The sequence below is a fragment of the Phacochoerus africanus genome, chromosome 5, assembly GCF_016906955.1.
Source record: "Phacochoerus africanus isolate WHEZ1 chromosome 5, ROS_Pafr_v1, whole genome shotgun sequence".
NCBI classification, from domain to species: Eukaryota; Metazoa; Chordata; class Mammalia; order Artiodactyla; family Suidae; genus Phacochoerus; species Phacochoerus africanus.
In genome coordinates this window covers 50,871,997-50,893,895 of record NC_062548.1, presented here as the reverse complement: position 1 = coordinate 50,893,895, position 21,899 = coordinate 50,871,997, and the positions used below count along the sequence as shown (strand labels likewise).

General features: G+C 46.8%; 1 protein-coding gene and 1 long non-coding RNA gene across 2 annotated transcripts in view; one reads left to right on the top strand and one right to left on the bottom strand.

Annotated features, from left to right (window-relative positions):
* The window catches only part of SNRNP200 (small nuclear ribonucleoprotein U5 subunit 200), a 31,262-nt gene extending 11,389 nt beyond the window's left edge, over positions 1-19,873 (bottom strand). The window contains exons 1-23 of the mRNA XM_047781259.1: positions 19,693-19,873; positions 19,063-19,226; positions 15,996-16,167; positions 14,789-14,981; positions 14,245-14,300; positions 11,309-11,407; positions 10,791-10,943; positions 10,586-10,685; positions 10,273-10,409; positions 9,349-9,432; positions 9,082-9,255; positions 8,668-8,805; positions 8,306-8,461; positions 7,549-7,719; positions 5,841-6,034; positions 5,226-5,349; positions 3,823-3,972; positions 3,494-3,604; positions 2,543-2,674; positions 2,194-2,382; positions 1,270-1,467; positions 470-622; positions 277-357 (exon numbers count right to left, since the gene is read on the bottom strand). Coding sequence (XP_047637215.1) covers positions 277-357; positions 470-622; positions 1,270-1,467; positions 2,194-2,382; positions 2,543-2,674; positions 3,494-3,604; positions 3,823-3,972; positions 5,226-5,349; positions 5,841-6,034; positions 7,549-7,719; positions 8,306-8,461; positions 8,668-8,805; positions 9,082-9,255; positions 9,349-9,432; positions 10,273-10,409; positions 10,586-10,685; positions 10,791-10,943; positions 11,309-11,407; positions 14,245-14,300; positions 14,789-14,981; positions 15,996-16,167; positions 19,063-19,226; positions 19,693-19,737 — 3,174 coding nt within the window. The 5' untranslated portion in view covers positions 19,738-19,873. The remainder of the gene's footprint in view (positions 1-276; positions 358-469; positions 623-1,269; positions 1,468-2,193; positions 2,383-2,542; positions 2,675-3,493; positions 3,605-3,822; positions 3,973-5,225; positions 5,350-5,840; positions 6,035-7,548; positions 7,720-8,305; positions 8,462-8,667; positions 8,806-9,081; positions 9,256-9,348; positions 9,433-10,272; positions 10,410-10,585; positions 10,686-10,790; positions 10,944-11,308; positions 11,408-14,244; positions 14,301-14,788; positions 14,982-15,995; positions 16,168-19,062; positions 19,227-19,692) is intronic.
* Positions 19,874-19,907: 34 nt separating this feature from the next.
* On the top strand, positions 19,908-20,506 carry LOC125127760 (uncharacterized). The gene is made up of 2 exons (XR_007135051.1): positions 19,908-20,057; positions 20,325-20,506. It is a non-coding gene; the product is annotated as an uncharacterized LOC125127760 (long non-coding RNA).
* Positions 20,507-21,899: the final 1,393 nt, after the last annotated feature.

Sequence of the window (21,899 nt, the reverse complement as noted above, 5' to 3'; positions counted from 1 at the left end):
AAATCAAAATTGGCCAGAAGGAGGCCCATCACTGAACCGCCCCAGACAGTGAATCGCATTTCTGCTGTGGGCACCCATGCCAGATGAGACCCTCTAGAGCTCTCGATTGAAAGACATTAAGTAATCGTTACTTCCTGTAAAAAGAACACATGAGAAGGATGCAGAAACCAGGACAACCAAGCAGCTTACCAAGTCCAAGCCCAAAATCAAGGTTCATCTTTTAGAAGATGAGGAAAACCACCTGTTCCTTATCCCCAGCAGGGGAACTGGACTCACCTTTGCGCTGGGTTCCTCGATGCTCTCCTTTACAGGGATGGGCACCCTCTCCAGCAACTTCTGCAGCTCCAGCTTCTCCTCCTATCACAAGAAGGAAACAGCTCAAGGAAAGGCCAGGAGGCCACGGAGAGAACCCTCCAGTGACATGGCTCTAAGTACCAACTTCCGTTCCCAACATGCCGTGTGGACCCACCTCTCTCACAGTGATGTTCTTGAACTCTGAGGACAATGAGAAGACTCTGAAAAGCTCAATCTCACTCAGGGTGGGCTTGAGCAGCTGGTTGTAGGTCTGCACTGTATCATTGGTGATGTAGTAGTGGCTGGCTATACGGCCCAGTTCCGTCACCTACGAAGAAGGGAGACTCAATCCAACACTGATCACCGACAAATGGCAACCTCTCATCGCGGACGAGAGGTGCCCACTGATGAACACAGAGAACCAGCCCCTGGGCCACACACGTGAACAGAGATGGCATGATAAACTGACCTACAGGGAAGTGATGCCCACATAGAAAAGAGAGCTGACTCAGCTACCACAGCTCAAGATACGGAATGGAAGCACTGCCAGATTTAATGCCATTTTATAAGTTCCTAGGTTCAGAGGGCACAGGCCAATGCCACCTTATTTTCGACTGTCCCAAGCAATAGGCAATTAAGACAGGTAATACTCAAATCAAGAAAGCACCTACAGTGGTTAACGAATCTGACTAGGAACCATGAGGTTGCAGGTTCAGTAGGTTAACAATCCGGCGTTGCCGTGAGCTGTGGTATAGGTTGCAGACGCGGCTCGGATCCTGCGTTGCTGTGGCTCTGGCATAGGCCGGAGGCTACAGCTCCGATTCGACCCCTAGCCTGGGAACCTCCATATGCCGTGGGAGCAGCCCAAGAAATAGCAAAAAAAGACAAAAAAAAAAGAAAGAAAGCACCTAAAAAACTGTCTCCAGGGGCCACAACTTTTGCTGGGATCTTTGCCTCCAGCCCTCAGCCCCTCACCTGGAAGTTGCCCGTCTTCTTGTCATACTTGACCAGATTGTTCTTATCCAGCATCAAGGCAGCAGTATGAACCAGGTCCAGTCGGCGCTGGTCCAGCAGGGGGTCTCCCTTGAGGTCATCATGAGAAATGCCATAGAGGGTTGGGGATCGAAGCATTCGGATGTACAGGTAGGCATAGCCCAGCCAGTTCACCGCATCCTGTAAGAGACAGATCATGGGTCTTAGCACAGAGAGCTGATGTCTCAGTGAAAAGCTCCCAGGGTACACTTAGAAATTAATTCCTATTAGAATATGTATTATGCTGTCTTATGAACATTTACAATACTTCATTTTTTCTTTTTCTGCTTTTTAGGGCCACACCCATGGGATATGGAGGTTCCCAGGCTAGGGGTAAAATTGAGCTGTAGCTGCCAGCCTGCTCCACAGCCACGGCCATGTGGGATCCAAGCTGTGTCTGTGACCTACACCACAGCTCACAGCAATGCCGGATCCTTAACCTACTGAGCGAGGCCAGGGATCGAACCTGCATCCTCATGGATACTGGTTAGATTCGTTAACTGCTGAGCCACAACAGGAACTCCTATAATACTTCATTATTAAAAAACATGAGTCTGAGAGTTCCCTTGTGGCACAGCAGGTTGAGGAGCCGGCATTGTCACTGCAGCAGGTCGGGTCACTGCTGTGGTGTGGGTTCAATTCCTAGCCCAGGAACTTCCACATGCTTTTAGCACGCCCCCCCCCCCCCTCAAAAAAAAGAGTCCTAAGCAGCTTATGAGAACCTGCTTACACAGGAGACGTGAGGCCCAGGGTTGGAGGACCCCATGTGCTGGTGGCCCACAGCACCACACACAAGATCACTACACTCCCAGAACCCAGGCCTCTCTGTAGACAGCACGAGGCGCCAGGGAAAGGGGCCTCCCCTACCTTTGCGTTCTGGACATTCCCCAGCACGATTTCCGCGTTAAGCATGTCGGGCAGCTTTGCAACCATCTGGCTCTCAATAGGCAGCTGCTGATTGAGGAGGGACAGGTAGTATTGCAGCTCCCCGTGCGAAGTGATGAGGATGCCTTCGCCCTTGGTGTCATACTGAGGTCGTCCCGCACGTCCCAGCATCTGGGTCAGAGAGCAGCAAGAGGGCTGTGGTCACAGAGCTTCGGGGCTGGATCCCAGGCTTCTACCTTTAGAAGCACAAGCCTCACTTTCCACCTGTCATCCTCTGGACATCCTGGTATTTTACATATAGCATACTCTTCCCAACTCAAAAGCTCCATACCTGCAGAATGTCCAGGGCCCCCAGCTCTGTCCAGCGCCCCTTCTCTGGACTGTACACCTGCGTGCCTTTGATGATGACAGTATGTGCAGGGAGATTCACACCCCAAGCCAGGGTTGCTGTGGAAACTAAAACCTACAGACAAAGCAACAAGGAAAACAGACATTACACCAAGGGTTAATACCCTTGATTCTTTTTTTTTTTTTTTGTCTTTTCCAGGGCTGCTCCTGTGCCTTATGGAAGTTCCGAGGCTAGGGGTCCAATTGGAGCTGTAGCCACCGGCCTACACCAGAGCCACAGCAACGTGGGATCCGAGCCGCTTCTGCGACCTACACCACAGCTCACGTCAACCCACTAAGCAAGGGCAGGGATTGAACCCGCAACCTCATGGTTCCTAGTCAGATTCATTAACCACTGCGCCACGATGGGAACTCCTACCCTCAATTCTTGAGGCAACTGCCTCGGAGCTTCTTGCAGCACTGAGTGGGTCCCATACGTGTCAACTTAACACCAGATTAAAAAGAAAAGGAGTCCCAGGGTGCCTCGTCTATTCAAAAGTTAACATTTCAAGGTTCCAGAGACACTTAAGAGGCAGAAGTGCAGACCCCACATGAATCCACTTAAGGTTACTAGATGATTAAAAGGACAAACTCTCCTGAGAGAGAATGAACAAGGTCTTCACCTTGTGAGGCCTTTTCCAACAACATCTGGAGTCACCAACATGCTGGCTTTGCTTCGATTCTCAGACACTTGCCTAAATAAAGCCACTCATTGTCCTCCCTCATGCAGGATGTGAAGAGTCAGGAGAGGCAGAATGAAATGATACTGACTTGTACTAGCACAAGCCTCTGACCCAGGTTAGCTGAGCCAGGAACAATGCAGAAGCAGGCACAAACATACAGCACCACTGTCAGGGTCTCTGGCCTTCTAAGTCTGCACGTCGCCCGCCCTCACCTGAATGTGTTTATCAGCAAAAAGATCCTCTACAAGGGTCCGGTCAACTCTGGTCATGCCTGCGTGATGAATGGCAAAGCCATAGGGCAGAAGATCTTTCAGCTCCAGGTTCTGCGGAAACAGAAAAAGAACAGATGATGCGGGAAGGCTTCCCAAGAGAACTCTCCCAGAGATGAAGCAAACATCTCCACGTGAGCCTGGCCCCTCGCCATTCCCCATAACCATGGGCCACATGAAAGAGCCCACAATATGGTCCGAGGGACTGTCCCGACAACTGGGACTGAGCCAGAACCGGCAAGGACTGAAGCGCCAGGCCTGCCTCTCCTCACCTTGCACTGCTCGGCTTCCGTCCGCAGAACTTCTGTGGAGGCTGAGCCCTCTCTCAGAAAGAGACCCAGCGTGTCCTTCTCCAGGCACATGTCCCGGATGGCCCTGGCCGTCTTCCCAGTCTCCTTCCGGGAGTGGACAAACACCAGCACCTGAGGAGAAGCCACAGGTGGCCTCAGTCAGGAGACATGGCTCCAACGGCCACCCTCACAGCCCCAGGAAAGCAGCAGCAGGAAGCAGAGGCTGCAGCGGTATAAGGCCAGAAACTGAGGGCTTGAGGAGGAGCAAGGGTGGGAACGAGCACTGAGGCGCAACCGGTTGGGCCCATGGGATGAGATCCTAAGCAAACAAACCTACCGAGTATGGTGACAAGGGTCCTGTAACTGGGAAACCAAATTAACTCTTGCACTTTAATAGCAAGTTTAAACATAATATGGGTGCAAATTCGGGAATCTCAATTAAGTACATGTATTTAGGCACCTGAGATTCTAAGCCAGGAGTTCAATTAAAATTTTTTTATCACATTTTCTAGTTAAATGCTCTTTCACTAATTTTTAATTCTTAATTTTATTTTTATTGTATTTTGGTACAAGCCACCCGAATGGAAGAACCTTTAACAACGTAAACAGACTATCTGCACATGGGGATTTCTTTTTGGGAGTTTTTAAATTACAACTTCAATTTCTTTTTTTTTTGTCTTTTTGCCATTTCTAGGGCCGCTCCCATGGCATATGGAGGTTCCCAGGCTAGGGGTCGAATCGGAGCTGTAGCCACTGGCCTACACCAGAGGCACAGCAATGCAGGATCCGAGCCGTGTCTGCAACCTACACCACAGCTCACGGCAACGCCAGATCCTTAACCCACTGAGCAAGGGCAGGGACCGAACCCGCAACCTCATGGTTCCTAGTCGGATTCGTTAACCACTGCGCCACGATGGGAACTCCCACAACTTCAATTTCTTTCATGGTTATAGAATGATTCAGGTAATCTATTTCATCTAGGCTGTTCTGGTAGTTTAGTGGTTTTCAAGGAATCTACTTATGTTTTTAGGATGACAGATTTATAAGTAAAGTTGTTCATAGTATTCTTTTATTATCCTTTCAAAAGCTACAGATTCGGTAGTAACATCCCATTTCATTACTGGTACTGATGAATTCTGTCAGTCTTCTCTATTTATCTTCATCAGTCTTGCCTGATTATCAGTAAGTCAAAAATTCAAAAGAATGGGGGAGGCAGTGGGATGGACTGGGAGTCTGGGGTTAGTAAATGCAAACTATTGCCTTTGGAATGGATAAGCAATGAGATCCTGCTGTATAGCAGGGAACTATATCTAATAGAATAAATAAAAATCATTTAAAGATTCAAAATAAGATAATTCAAGAGTTAACAAGAAGCCACAACAGACCTGATTTTTCCCAGCATGTTCCATAATTTTTTCATAGACAATTTCATTCATGATCTGGAAACGCTTGATTGCTTTTTTCTCTGTGATGCCTACATAAGTCTGTTCCAGAGGCACTGGGCGGAAGCTAGAAGGTTCAACAGTTAGACAAATGAAGGTTTTGGCACAAAATACTGAAGAAAAAACAGTCCTTTTCACTACCAAGGAGCGATATTCCTCTTTGGCTTCACACCACTTTAAAACCCAAAGGCCCAGAGTGCCTGTCGTAGCTCAGTGATAACAAACCCGACTAGGATCCACAGGACTCAGGTTTAATCCCTGGCCTCGCTCAGTGGGTTAAGGATCTGGCATTGCCTTGAGCTGTGGTGTAGGCCACAGATAAGGCTCAGATCCCACATTGCTGTGGTGTAGGCTGGCAACTGCAGCTCTTATCTCCAATTCAACCCCTAGCCTGGGGAATTTCCATATGCTGCAGGTGCATCTTTTAAAAACAACAACAACAACAACAAAACCAACCCCAAAGGCCCTTCTAAAACCCAGTCTAACAGAGCTCCTTGGTAAAGGGGAAGGACAGAATGCAGGTCACCTGGTTAAACTTCTCCCAGTCTTTTCTCATACCTGTTGTCAAAGTAGAAGAGGCCTTTGGCAGGATCGACACGCAGAAAGGTTGCCACATCTTCATAGTTGGGGAGGGTGGCGCTAAGACCAATGAGTCGGACATCCTCTTGGGTCATCTCAATGTTCCGGATGGCCCTGGCCACCAAGGCCTCTAAGACGGGACCTCTGTCATCATGGAGAAGATGGATCTCATCCTAAGGAATGGGAGACCAACAAATAACATGGGACTAGAGAAATGTGTCCCCCTTTCCTGATGGCAGTCCCTCTCTGTAGGAACATAACTGACATGACAAGTAATGAAGACAAAAGGGATCCCAAGCCAAAGAAACCCAAAGAATGAGACAATATTTACCATGAACTACCCAAGAAAATAACATGCTCCAACCATGAGCAGCTTTGCTACACACACTTCAATGAGACAATGCTTTATGGTAAGAAAATCTGATACTTCAAGCAATGAGTTTGTAACTTTACCCAAAGGATAATTTATTTACTAAAAAGCTTCCCAGCAGACCATATCTATATCAAAAAAGGTTATACCTCTGAGCATTTATCTTTACCAAAAGGAAAGACTTAACACATCAAATAAATGCACACAGACTAAGGCAGTGCTTCTCAAATTTCAGCATGCAAACAACATGAGCAAACAGGAGGCCTTATTAAAATGCAGATTGTGCAGTTCCAGCCATGGCACAGCGGAAACAGGAACCATGAGGTTGAGGGTTCGACCCCTGGCCTTGCTCAGTGGGTTAAGGATCCGGAGTTGCCATGAGCTACGGTGTAGATCACAGACATGGCTCAGATCTGATGTTGCTGTGGCTGTGGCATAGGCCAGCATCTGTAGCTATGATTCGACCCCTAGCCTGGAAACCTCCATATGTTGCAGTGCACCCCTAAAAAGCAAAAAAGAAAAAAAATTTTTCAGATTTTATTTCAGTCAGTGGGGGTGGGGCCAGACTCTGCAATTCTAACATGACTTGAAGTAGCAGGCTCTAAAGCAGGGTTGGAAAACTTTTTCTTCAAGGGCCAGAAAGTATTTTAGACTTGTAGGCCATCCACTCCATTACAAATACTCAACTCTGTCACTGTAGCACAAAAGCGGCTATAAAGAACACATAAACAAATTATTATGGCTGTGTTTCAATAAAAAAAACAAAAACTACTGGAGTTCCCTAGTGGTGCAACAGGTTAAGGATCTGGTGTTGTCACCTCTGTGGCACAGGCTCGATCCCTGGCCTGGGAACTTCCAAATGCCAAAAACAAAAAACAAAAACAAAAACCCAGCAGCCACAGATTGCCAGCCCCTGCTCTAGAATGCTGAAAATCAGCATGCAAGCTCTCCTTTCTGCTTTCCCAGACAATCTAAAGAAACTATTAGACTATCATTCCTCCCCAGAGCCTTCTGTGTGCATGGAACATGGTGTCCTGACTCCTTACTCATTCCTTTTGAGAATGGATCATTTATTTATAAAACCCTTCGTTTTGGGAGGACACAACCAGGTTTTTTCTGGTTCACATTATTTCAAAAATTTCAGACATAAAAGACATAAAGACCAATATGGCAAACACTGTGCACCTATTGGGAAGTACTTCAATTTGGTGCAGATTCTCACTTAGGATTAAAAGCCACACTGACAACAGCTGCCACTACAAAGCCTAGTCCCTGGAGAAAAGGCCAAAGAAGTTCAGGGTTCAAACCCCTGCTCACTAGGATGATGAGCCGCACGAGCTGGGTATAGGTGCGCTCCCCGCCCTTGCGGGTGATGATGTCCCACTTTTCAGGAGTGCAGACGATGATCTGAGTGGCGCTGATCTCCTCCTTGCACAGCTGGTGGTCTCCAGTCAATTCTGCAACAGTGATGCCATAGGTGGCCAGGCGCTGGGTGGAGGAAGGGCACATGAGGCAAGAATGCTCAGAGGGGGCTTTGACACACTCTTTGTGAAGGCTTGAGTGTGGGATATTAAAGGTAGGTATCAACCCAACAGGAAAAGAGGTGTATTCGCTGGATCGTATGAACGTTTACTTCTAAAACAAATCCGGATTTACACCAGGTTGAGAGAGCAGAAAGAGCCTCTGTGAGCTCTGCACACGAAAGGGCGAAATGGAAGCTTGTAGACAAGAGACTTGGAATAAGACTAGGTCTATTATCAACCATCTATGTGAGTGTTTCATAAATACTCCAATAATGTGAACGATACCAACTGCAGGAAACCGCTCTGGAGAGGATAGAGAGTGTAAACCTTTGTAACAGCCCAGAACAGATCCAGGACATTTTTGCTTCAGAATCATTCTGTATTTGTGTCAAGTTCTATCTTTGAAAGAGGAAAAAAACAAAAACCAACTACAGGATACATTCCAGAAATGCCCTAATATAAGAAGCAGAGAAGCATCAAATTTCAATATTGTCGACAATACTGTGACAGCTGCACTCAGTGTCTTCTGGAGGAAGGTTCGACCCTCTTACCTTTCCGAAACTGCCCACCATCTCCTGCACCAAAGACCGCATGGGAGCAATGTAGATGATCTTGAAGTCGTCCACATTGATGGTGCCGTCCATGTTGATGTGCTTCCCTATCTCTCGGAGCATGCACATCAGGGCCACGTTGGTCTTGCCGGCACCCTAAGAGAGGGCAAAGACAAGGCCTGTGCCCCTCGTCATGCTCACTGCCCCACTGCCATGGGCTTATCACCAACACGGACTGTGTTCTGGGAACTTTATCCTACCACTTAACACCTCTTCCATCAAATGATAGAATTAGGGTGAGATGAACAAGCTCTCCACCCAAAGTATATACACACCAGGGAAAGGGGGCGGGCAGTGCTTACGGTTGGAGCGCACAGCAGCAGGTTCTCATCTGTCTCCAGAGCAGCACGGTAGAGTTTACTCTGGATCCGATTCAGCGTTTTGAAGCCCTCAAATCCAGCCTGGGCATACTTGGGCAGCTTCTCCACTGGAAGCAGTTGCTAGAAAAAAAATGTCATGGACATCACGTTAGCAGCACCCTTGAGCAGACAGTTTTTTAGAGACTGTACTGCTGGCAACCTCCCCGCCTAAATCTCTACTGAGGGCCAGAGCAGAGAGATAACATCATCCCCAGGGCACAAAAGCAACACGGGAAAACTGCAGCACTTCCAGAATAAACTATCTATGAGACAAGGCTGCATTTTGGTCAATCAGTTCAAATCCAAACTGCATGGGAGACGAACTGAGTAGAAAACTGAGAAAGGTGATTCACTTACTTCTTCTGAGCTGAAGGGCTTGGGCTTGAGAGCAGGCACATGCACCTCTTCGTAGCCCTTGCGCTGGCGCCGGAAGGACCCATCAGGAAGCTGACAGCGTTTGTTGGCCATGAAGTGGCTCCCCTGGGTAAAAACTAGGTCCTCCAAGTCCAGAACCTGTCTCGGAGCTAGGGCCTGGGGAGAACGAAAGACAAAACACAAAGGACATGAGCAAGCCAAGCACTCGAGTCCCTGCCCCCCCACCTCGGAAACGGCCCTGATCACCACCTCTCCACCCTGGTCCAGATCCATGGTCTCCAGGTCTGTGTCCATCCGGGACTGACGCACTCGCTCTCTCCGGGACCTCTCCTCCTGTGATGGGGACAGAGAGAAAGAATGCCAACGACACCATTCCAGCTTCCTGTCCTCTGCAGTCCCTGAGCTGAGCTGGACTTGCAGACACTTTACGTTCGGACACTTGTCACAGGGACCACCAGAATGATGAAATCGAACCATTCTCATGGGACAATACATAGTCCTGGGATTTCAAGAGTTGACATTCAATAATCAATATTCAACATCAAGGGCTATCCTTGAGGGATAGGGGTGTGGGCTCTGTGTTCAGAAAACGTGTTCTGTTCCTATACTGACCACAGACACCAGGACTTATTGTATAAACAAATGGCAAAGGCCCACATGCTAGGGAAGACAAGAGCAGGCCTGTGGTCTCGCAACCACACCAGTGTGAAAGTGCTGACTCCAATCTGTACGATGGACCAACCTCAAAGGATTCAGAGAAAAATTTAATTTATTCAGTGTCCTCTTTGGTAGAAATTTAGCTTTATACTGCCATCTTCCATCTTCTTTTTTTTTTTTTTTTTTTGTCTCTTTGCCTTTTCTAGGACTGCTCCCGCGGCACATGGAGGTTCCAAGGCTAAGGGTCCAATTGGAGCTGTAGCTGCCCAGCCTACGCCAGAGCCACAGCAACACGGGATCCGAGCCACGTCCGCGACCTACACCACAGCTCACGGCAACGCTGGATCCTTAACCCACTGAGCAAGGCCAGGGATCGAACCCACAACCTCATGGTTCCTAGTCGGATTCTTAACCACTGCACCACAACGGGAACTCCATATGCTGCCATCTTCTAATGTCTCTTTCCCAAAGCAAACACTCTAGTTTAGGAATCAGACAAACCAAGCCAGCCCTCACCCGGATCAGGTCCTCCTTCTCCGTCTCATGGAGCTGGTAGAGGAACTTGGACAGCTCCGGGTCGGCTTCCATCTTGCCCATGATCCTTTCCTTTTCAGCCTCACTCTGTGCACTGGCCAGCAAGGTACAGTATAAGACTGCCAACAGCAAAAGGAAGAAAGGGAAGATGAGAAGGAGGGAATGAGATAAAAATCAACCTTCAACCTTGGGGCAGAAAGAAAAATAAATGAAACAAGTGGCAAGGCTGTGAAAACAACACAACCACCATCACACATGCATGTATACACCACAGAAGGGTCCTCCATGTACTCACTCATCATCCTGTGCTGCCTCAAGACCTTAATAAAATCAAAAGTGTTGAAGCCAAGGAGCAGAACCAACTGGTTCTCACATTCCCGATCGTCACTGGCCGTCTGCACAGAGAAGGTAACACCATGATTAAGAACACAGCCATTTGCTTTCCACACTGTTCCATCTGCTAAGATACACTGAACACAAAAACATTATCCCGACCATACCTTCAAAATTTCCAACACTTCATCTGCCTTCTTCTGCGACACAATGGCATCATCATAGAAGCGACTGAGCTGCCGCTGTAGCCAAAAGGCATCGATATCCCGAGGGTGCAAATCCTTCTTCTTGGAACTCATCAGTTCCCCTGAGGCCACGAGCTACAAAGTGACCAGGCACTGAGCTCACCAGCTCACAGTGCCTCCCTCTGCCCCAAGTGCTGTCTCATCATCATACAACTGAGTTCTGAGGGCCACCCATAGCCATGGGGGGGGTGGAGGGGGGAGATTCTGCTATACTGAGTTCACGAGTACCCCAAACTAAGATTTCATTAACACATGCCTTTGGGAAGGAGGGCAACAACTGAAAGTTCACAGAAATCAAGACACTAGGCATTTATTACAGCTCACCCTATAAAAAGGTAGCTCAGTAACTACTATGTTAACAGGACCTATGTCTGGGAAAGAAATGCTGCACCCAGAAATAACCTGCCCTGCAGCAGTTGGCAAGAGCAAGCTGTACTCACATTCGCCGAGAGGGTGCAACGCACTACCGCCTCGTCCCCTTCCATGTCATCGTCAGACGCCTCTTCTCGAACCTCTCCATACACATCTTCATCGCCTTCCTGCAGAAAGGGCCCCAACCCCAACTCATGATCTGGAGCTGATCTTGGCATCACCATAGAACCTCTCCCTTGAGTCACTTAAAATAAGCTCCACGGTTAGAGCAAAGGCTCTGCAGTGGAACCAACAGCCTATGGGAATCAGAGTCAGCCTCATTCCAGAGTACATGTAGCAGAAAGACCTAGAAGAAGCACACTTGGAGGAGTTCCCTTCATGGCTCAGTGGTTAACAAACCCAACTAGGATCCATGGGGATGCAGGTTTGATCCCTGGCCTCGCTCAGTGGGTTAAGGATTCGGCCCTGCAGTTGGCTGTGGTGTAGGCCAACAGCTGCAGCTCCGATTCAACCCCTAGCCTGGGAACCTCCCATTTGCCGAGGGTGCAACCGTAAAAAGACAAAAGAAAGGGAGGGAGGGAGGAAGGAAGGAAGGAAGGAAAGAAAGAAAGAAGGAAAGGAAAAAAAGCACACTTGGGAAAGCACACAGTAATCCTGAAATGTAGAGACCACACTTGGCTGGATCACTACTGCCCTTACTCACAAGCCTGCTCACATTGTACTGCATACTGAGCACGGCGCCACATTAAAAGTAGGTCCTTAATAATGAGCATGCTCTCATAGCACATATCTAAATATTTCAAAGTTATAAATCAAGCTATCAACTGTTGAATGTCCTACCCTCCTAAAACAAGAAAATAATTAGTATTTGTTCAATAAATGAATGCTACAAGCAAAGTTTTCTTTTAGTCTGTTGCTACTTAAAATCATAAACCCCTAATAAACCAACTCTATTGCAGGGAAGGGTTCAACAGTCACCTATTTTTCTTTTTGTCTTTTTAGGGCTGCACCCACAGCTTAAGGAGGCTCCCAGGCTAGGAGTCAAATAGGAGCTATAGCCGCCGGCCTATACCACAGCCACAGCAACACTAGATCCGAGCCAAGTCTGCAACCTACACCACAGCTCACGGCAACACCAGCTCCTTTACCCACTGAGTGAGGCCAAGGATCAAACCTGCGTCCTCATAGATGAAAGACTCATTTCCGCTGAGCCATGACAGAAACTCCAGCAGTCACCTATATTCAATCACCTCACTTGACAGATGGAAACAGACACAAAAAGACCTGCCTGGGAGTTCCCGTCGTGGCGCAGTGGTTAACGAATCCGACTAGGAACCATGAGGTTGCGGGTTTGGTCCCTGCCCTTGCTCAGTGGGTTAAGGATCCGGTGTTGCCGTGAGCTGTGGTGTAGGTTGCAGACGCGGCTCGGATCCTGCGTTGCTGTGGCTCTGGCGTAGGCTGGCAGCTATAGTTCCGATTATACCCCTAGCCTGGGAACCTCCATATGCCGAGGAAGCAGCCCAAGAAATGGCAAAAAGACCAAAAAAAAAAAGACCTGCCTGACATTGCTGCAGCCATGGTATACGTCGAAGCTTCAGCTCAGATTTGATCCCTGGCCCAGGAACTTCCAAATGTCGCAGATGTGGGGGAAAAAAAGGCCTGTCCAATACAAGACCAAAATTCAGCCCCCCTGGCTCCCAGTTTGGTGCTCTTTCCTCTGACTCTCCTGTGCAACCCATTCTTCCTGTCCCAGTTTATGATATTCTGAAGCTGACATTTTATCTTTCAGGAGCCAAACATCCACTGAGAACTCTAGGCAATTTTGCACATTTTTTCGGAGTTCCCATCGTGGCTCAGTAATAATGAACCTGACGAGGATTCATGAAGATGCAGGTTCAATCCCTGGCCTTGATCAGTGGGTGGGGGCTCCGGCATTGCTGTGAGCTGTGGTGTAGGTCGCAGACGCAGTTTGGATCCCAAGTTGCTGTGGCTGCGGTATAGGCCAGCAGGCTGTAGTTCTGATTTCGACCCCTAGCCTGGGAACTTCATATGCTGTTGGTTCAGCCCTAAAAAGCAAAAAAAACCCCAAAAAACAAACAAACAAAAAACTTGACATGTTTTTTCAAGTGCCCTGCTTGCTCCTATTTGTTACATCTAAAAATTCTGTTTTTTTTTAATAATGATTTGTATTTTGTCCCATTACAGCTGGTTTACAGTGTTCTGTCAACTTTCTACTGTACAGCAAGGTGACACAGTCACACATACTAAAAGTTCTTTTTTTTTTTTTTTCCTGTCTTTTCTAGGGCGGTTTCCTATGGCATATGAAGGTTCCCAGGCTGGGGGTCTCATTGGAGCTATAGCTGCCGGCCTACAACAGAGCAACAGCAATGCAGGATCCGAGATGCATCTGCAATCTACACCACAGCTTACCACAATGCCGGATCCTTAACCCACTGAGCAAGGCCAGGGATCGAACCTGCAATTTCATGGTTCCTAGTCAGACTTGTTAAACACTGCACCATGATGGGACCTCCCATACTATAAATTCTAATTAAATGGCAAACTTCAGTGGTTGCTGCACCTGTTACTTAATCATGTAAAAAATATGCCCAGGCTCTAGGGCAAATGTGCAGTCTTTAGACACTGGCAATAGGACACAGGACTAGAAAAGAAGGAAATTATCCCAATAAAGTTAAACTGCAGTGGGACATGACAGCACCTTCCCTCAATGAAATGTATGTTGTACTTACCTTCTCCTTCTTTTTGCTGATCCCCTTGGTTTATCATTATCTTTTTCTATTATTACATTTGCTTTATAAAATCTCAAGTCAAACGCAACAATTTTTTGGCAAAACAGTATTTATGCCTGAGTCTGACACCCATACGACAACATAAAACTTACTTAGCTTATGTTAGGAAACTTCTTTACACCAGAAGTTGTCCCCACATCTCAATAACTGGGGGAAAAAAAAAAAAAGAATAGATTGGGTCTGTTATCACTTACCTCCTCATCAGACTCAAACTGTACATTCACACCATATGTCTCATCAATGTTGTCATCTGAAATGATTACAAAAAAAGGACAGGGAACAGTTAGGGAAATGAGACATGAGGAAGCTAATTTCCTCCCTAACTGCCTGACTTGCCCCTTCTCAGGACAGAACTAAGGTCTCAGGACTCACAGACAAATGATCCAGGTGTGAGTACTTTCTACGACACCAACACCAAGATCTGCTCCAATCTGCTAACTTCTGATCAGCCCCTGCTCTGCTCACACAATCACGGGCACACCCCAGCCCCTCCCTACCCCCACCCAGGCACTACTGTTTTCTCCTATGTTCTATACAATAAAAGGATCTCAGAGTAAGAAATGGCTACTGGAATCTAGAGATTCTGGTGTCCACCTATCGTAACTCCTCCAAGAGCACCTAGCAGGTTATGGGAACTCACTGACACATTCCAGTGTTCCAGTGACTAAGGCTAGAAAATCACATTTGGGGTCAATAAACAGCAAGTTAACATGGTCAGGACACAAAGAGCTCACTTACCCATATTCTGAATTTCCTTGTCTCCACCATAGTCTGTGATTTTTTTGCCCAAGTTCACCAGCACATGGTATCTTGTATCATCTGTCTGACCCAGCAGCAGATCAATCTCCTTTCTCCTCTCCTTATCCCGAAGCTTCTCATTCTTTAAAACAGCCAGAACTTCATCAGCTGCCCCACAAAGGATATCACGAGGCTGGTGGCAAAAAAAAAAACCCACACACACACACACACACTTTAGGACAGTGAAACTAAGACAAAGAACATCACTGACCAGCTCTACGTGACCACAGGATGTGAAGAGCCATGTAAAACCTGCAAACCAGGTTCTGATCATTTTTCAATAATGTTAATTTTAAAGTGCCACCAAGGGTCATACAATTGAAGGGAAGACCCATGTTTCCAAAAAAGATTAGGTTCCAAAAAAGGTGTACACAGCTTGCACAGCAGTCGGCCACATTTCTCTCTGCAATCCTGCTCCAGACTACCAAACTTTTGGTAATTCTTCATCTTCGCCTCCTCAGGCAACCACCTCACCAGAGTCTCTCACAGATTCGCAAAATTCCTTATCTAATCACACGTATAACGCTATGAACAGAAATTCTTTTTTTTTTTTTTTGTCTTTTTGCTATTTCTTTGGGCAGCTCCTGCGGCATATGGAGGTTCCCAGGCTAGGGGTCCAATCGGAGCTGTAGCTGCCAGCCTACGCCAGAACCACAGCAACGCAGGATCCGAGCCACGTCTGCGACCTACACCACAGCTCACGGCAACACCGGATCCTTAACCCACTGAGCAAGGGCAGGGACCAAACCTACAACCTCATGGTTCCTAGTGGAGTTTGTTAACCACTGTGCCATGACGGGAACTCCTGAACAGAAATTCTGAAATACAGACTACCCAGGCTCATATCCCAGCTCTGTCAAACGCTACCTCTGTGACTTGGGAAAATGCCTTAAATATTCTTTACCTCACACTTCTTTTCTATAAAATGAAAAACAACTACTCATAGCGCCTAATCATAGAGCTGGCATGAGGATTGAAAGAAGACACATAAAAGTGCCATCCCACATAAGTGCTCAGTAAACATGAGCTACTTCTGCGTTTTGGTATGACCCACCCAGGAAAATCCACAGACAAGGTTCTTCTGGTGCCCCCCAGGTGGAACTTTCTCCCTCTCCAAAACCGCGGCTTTCCCCTCTGGCTTCCTCACCTGGTCACCAAGGGCAGCTTGGATGAAGCTGAGTAGCACTTCATAGGTCTCCCGGGTCTCTTTGGTTTTGGGTTTATAGATGATGCCCACCATCTCATCGATACCCTCCGAGAGCAGAGTGTAACCCTTCATCTTGTTGATATCATGTCGGTCCTCATCACGCTTTCTTCGCCTAATGGATACATAGTGTGATGTTGAACAGGCAGAACCTTCCCTCTCAAAGGTAGGACTAAAGCAAGCCCACCCTCCTCTCCTTAGCTTCATGACACACAGGTAATATTTAAAACCACAAATCTGTACCCCAGCAAATGATTCCCATTTGGCCTTAGTCATCTGCAAGAGAATTTCTTTATGGGACCTGGTAATAGAAAGGGAGTCCTGTTAGTCTCTCACTAGATGCACTAAATCTTACAATGAGACATCCTCCTCACTCTTTAAAAAAAATGCCTACCCTAAATCCCTCCTATACCAAAGAATGCTTCTGACCTACACCCAATCTGCACACCAAGAGGAAGAGGGATATGGGCCTAAGAAATGGAAAGGTTTTCCTATAAGAGGCTCCAAGGAGATTCTCTCTGCCTCCAACAATCCCATGAATCATCTTCCGTTGAATGATGAACGCTTCTCTTCATCTCACCCCCCATTCTGTGGGCCACCTCTACATGTAAGTCCTGAGCCATTGTTCCTGAAGTTCAGGGGTCTGGGGCTGGACTTGGCAAGGACTGCAACCAGAAGCAGGTTGGAGCCACAGCATTTATTCTACAGATACCCAGGGAGCCAAGGATCTCACACCAGGGGTGCCTATGGGTAGGATGGGCGTGGGGGAAGGAAAAGAAGCAATCATATGGCATTATCAAGTTAAAAAACAAAAAACAAAAAACAAAGGTAGTTCAAGTAATTTGACAAGATAGCACACTGACAGATCAGACTCCAAGCCCAGGTCTTTAGATTCCAATAAAAATGTTTTTGTAAAAAAAAAAAAAAAAAATTTTTTTTTTTACTTTGATGACAATATTATATGATTGGATTTCAACTAGTTTTTTATCCCTCAGACACATTTTCTTCTTCTAGTCAGTGAACTAAAACTCCAAAGGAAATCTACTGCCATCGATTCCTAGAAAAGACGTATTCTGCAAATTGGAGGACCAATGATATATAACTCATTTCAAACGTAACTGCTTTACTCAAAACCGGGCCCACAAATTTTTGCGATTTCATCATGGAAGAGGAGAAAGACAAAGATGATGAGGGTCAAAAGATAACAATGAGATAAAGCTCAAAGATTTTGAGCTTTGGAAATATACTGCCCTCCCTCCAAAGTAAAAAATCAAAAAGAAAGCAAAACAAAACACCTGCTTTCATACTATGGATGCTTGAATGATATTTATAACAACAAAAGTGGAATTTGGTCTGCACAGCAAAGAAAACCATAAAAAACAAAAACAAAAAAAAACCTACAGAATAAGAAAAAATAGTTGCGAAGGATGCAACCAACAAGGGCTTAATCGCCAAAATATACAAACAACTCAGTAGAAGAAAAACAAACAACCCAACTGAAAAATCACAGAAGACCTAAATAGACATTTACCCAAAAAAAAGACATACAGATGGCCAACAGGCACATGAAAAAATGCTCAAAAACATTAATTATCAGAGAAATTCATATCAAAACTACAACGAGGTACCCCCTCACACCAGTCAGAATGGCCATCATTAACAAGTCAACAAATAACAAGTGCTGGAGAGGGTGTGGAGAAAAGGGTACCCTCCTTCAGTGTTGGTGGGAATGTAAATTGGTGCAACCACTGTGGAAAACAGGATGGAGGTTTCTCAGCAACCTAAACAGAAAACTACCACATAATCCAACAATCCCACTCCTGGGCACATATCCAGACAAAACTATAATTCAAAAAGATACATGCACCCCTATGTTCACTGCAGCACTATTCACAATAGCCAAGACATGGAAACAACCTAAATGTCCACTGACAGATGAATGGATTAAGAAGATGTGGTACATATACACAGTGGAATACTACTCAGCCATAAGAGAATAAAATAATGCCATTTGCAGCAACATGGATGGAACTAGAGATCCTCATACTAAATGAAATGTCAGAAAGAGAAAGACAAATACCACATGATATCAGTTACATGTGGACTCTAAAACATGGCACAGATGAACCTACTACAGTATGGAAACATACTCACAGACATGAAGAACAGATTTCTGGTTGCCAAGGGGGAAGGGGGAGTGGTGGGATGGACTGGGAGTTTGGGGTTAGGAGATGCAAACTATTACATTTAGAACAAATAAGCAATGAGGTCCCGCTGTATAGCACAGGGAACTATATCCAATCTCTTGTGATAGGACATGATAGAATATAATATGAAAAAAAGAATTATACATGTATGTATGACTGGGTCACTTAGATATACAGCAGAAATTGACAGAACATTGCAAATCAACCATAATAATTTTTTTTTTGTCTTTTGCCTTTTCAGGGCCAAACCCACAGCATATGGAGTTTCCCAGGCAAGGGGCTGAATCAGTGCTACAGCTGCCAGCCTGCACCACAGCCACAGCAATGCCAGATCCTTAACACACTGAGCGAGGCCAGGGATTGAACCCACTAGCCGGGTTCATTAACTACTGAGCCATGAAGGGAATTCCCCATAATAAAATTTAAAAAAATAAAATGTAAAAACAGAAAAAATAGAAATGGACAAGGGAAGACAAAAGAAGTAGGAGTGGCAAGTTAGTAATAGAAGAAAAGAGTTACTGAGACAAGGGTTAACCAAGAGTCTTGAAAATACCATGAAAAAATTAAGATCTCTCTATGGACAAGAAACACATGCTGGCAAAAGGTCTAAAAATTGTTTTCCACCTCAGGTACACTTGTTAAGGCCAAAGAACCTTTGAATTCTTATATTCTGTTTTTACTTTCACTGAGTTTTAATGCCACTACGTCTCCTTGCAGCAAGCATTTCAGCAAAAACACTGCCCAAATACCAAGAGAAAATGGACTTTGGATTTGAATAAAAATCATTTTCGCCTTATACTCACTTGGCTCTTCTTTCCTCTTGCATCTGTGGTTTGGTCCGTTGAGCCTTATCTCCCATACGGGTACCCTCCAACTTCCCAACCAGGGAGAGCACCTCTCCTGTGGGTTCATCCCGGCGGGTCCGGTCAATGAGAGAGCGGTCAGCTTGGAGGACAAGATTCGAGTTCTGAAAAGATAACAATATGATCGAAGTTCTGACGTGAGCAGGACCAATTCCTCTATCACAAGGTGATAACCATTAGCTGGAATAAGATATTTTCCTTAGAAAGAGCATCGTACAATTGCGCGTGAGCCAGAGGTAATCAAATAGGTAGAACAATCCTTGCTCCTAACACTGCCCACAATAATTCTCACCTGGGAAAAGTTGGGGGTGACTTACGGAAGAGGGCAGGTAAAGCGCTGAGAGGACAGGGGACAAACACTCCTTGCAGAGCTCTTAGCCCATCCCACTCGTCCCAGACACCAGTGGGGTTATTAGTCTTATCATCATGTACCCACGCCTTCGCCCGGATCTGACTTCCCCTCTGATTTGGCAGTTCTTCCGAAGGCCTTCAGACAGAAGCTCCCTTCCGCAGACTCCCGCTCCCCACCGAGATCCCCAGCCCAGAGCCCTGCGCCGAGCCTGCACTCACCGCCTTGTACTCGTACTGCAGGCTACGGGCGGTCACATCCGCCATGGCCGCCGCTGCTCCGGGGTCTCAGCACTCCTCTTCCCCCACCGCACGCTCTCAACGGTCACGGATATCCGCTACCGCCGCGCCGAAACAACGCAGAAGAGACGCAATGGAGGGAGAAAGAGACGAGCTTACTTCCGCTTCCGGGTCGCTCGCCGGAAGTGCATCTACGGTGTGTGCGTTCCTCTTTCCTGAGACCTTATGGGCTCGGTTGGCGGGACCGACGAATTCCGAGAGCCTCAGACAATGGTTCCGGACCCACGTCCCGTACTTTCTTACACCTCGGCCTCCTGCCTCCAAGACTCCTCATATCATAGCGAAGCGTACGTCTGTTTACCCCCTATCCTGTCTCAAGCGCTTTTCTACCTGCTTCTTCCTCTGGAAACAGTCCTGTGAGCTATGCCGGCAAGGAGAAACTAATGAACCCCATTTCTGGCTAAGGAAACTGAAACACCTGTGTGCCTGTGTCTGATATCTTCCTTGGGTTTTTCCTCTATATTGAACAGTTGAAAGAACGCTCTGTTCCCCACCTGTCCCACCTAAAACCCATGCCTCCAGAGCTCTCATTCTGGGCTCACTTTCCGCGGCAGGGCCCTCTCCACGATTGAAGAACTTCGGTGAAAGCAGCTACCCTCCTGGCAGGCCAACTCCTTGAAGACAGTAACAATTTCTTCTCCAACAACGAAGCCTATCCGGGCCCTGAGGCACCCCTGCCTTCCCATCCCGAGTTCTGCTCTATGGAATGGCAACTAATAGCTGAATGATTAGCTCACTTATAACTCGTTTGTTTTTGAAAGATTAAGGGAAGCTAAAGGAATTCATCCTCTATGGCTGATGGCCATGGCCAACAGCTGCTGGTCCAAATTTCCCCTACAGGAGTATTTTGTTTGACTCACTATCTGGGATTGTTGAAAGTTCCTGGTGGCCTTGCAGTTAGGACCTGGCGTTATGTCTGCTGTGGCTCAGGTTCTATCCCTGGCCTGGGAACTTCTACATGCCAAGGGTGCAGCAAAAAAAAAAATAAATTAAATAAATAAATAAATAGCAAAGGACTGACCTTCTTACATGGCTGACTTGCCTGGTGCTAATCAGCAACTGCCACTTTCATTAGATGCACATGTTCTTCCCACAGACCCTGTAATTGCTTGGCCCCTGTAGGCGTGAGGTTTGCAGCCCTGACAGTTTTTTGTATATATAACTGGGCCTTCCAAGAGACAGTCAAGTTCTGTGGCAACTCTGCTCCTCAGTGGCTTTGTGACTTTGAGTAGCTGCCTTGTTTCTAGGTGAGTGTCATTTTGTCATCCTTAAAATTGAGGCAGTAAAACTTTCCTCTTAGGTCTTTGGCTAAATGAGATAGTGTGTTTAAAAGCACCAGCAGGGGTTCCCATCATGTCTCAGCAGTAATGAACCCAAGTAGGATCCATGAGGATTCGGGTTCAATCCCTGGCCTTTCTCAGTGGGTCAGGACCCAGTGTTGCTGTGACCTGTGGTGCAGATCGCAGACATGGCTCAGATCCTGCATTGCCATGGCTGTGGCATAGGCCGGCAGCTTTAGCTCTGATTTGACCCCTAGGCTGGGAATTTCCATATGCTTTAGATGAGGCCCTAAAAAGACACACACAAAGTACCAGCAAAGTGCCTGACTCAGGTAGGGGCTCACTGAAGGTAACTTGAATTTGAATCCTCAAGACCAGAGTTCCCCTTGTGGCACAATGGGATTAGCAGCATCTTGGGAGCACTAGGGTGCAGGTTCCATCCTGGCCTGGCACAGTGGGTTAAGGATCCAGTGTTGCTGTGGTTGTGGTCCCTGACCAGGGAAGTCCATATGCTGTGGGACAGCCCCCCCCCCCCAAAAGCAAATCCTCAGGACTGACTTTTATTCCATGGTCATGCAGTGGTTCACCCATCTGACACCAAAGGGTCTGAAAAGCATATTAGGGATTCTGCTCTGCATTTCTGCAGGACTGGTACTTGTGTTCACAAGTCAAGCCTGGGCCACTAGCAAATCTGTGAAGCAAGGAAAAAGGAAATTTCCCCCATCCTCCCTTTCCCTCTCTAAGCAGGCATAATGAAATGTAATCTTCCAGTTATTAAGTTAGGTGGATTGGACATCAGAACTTGAAGAAGCTTTAGAGATAGAGTAGCTCAGCTTCCCACGTGAAGAG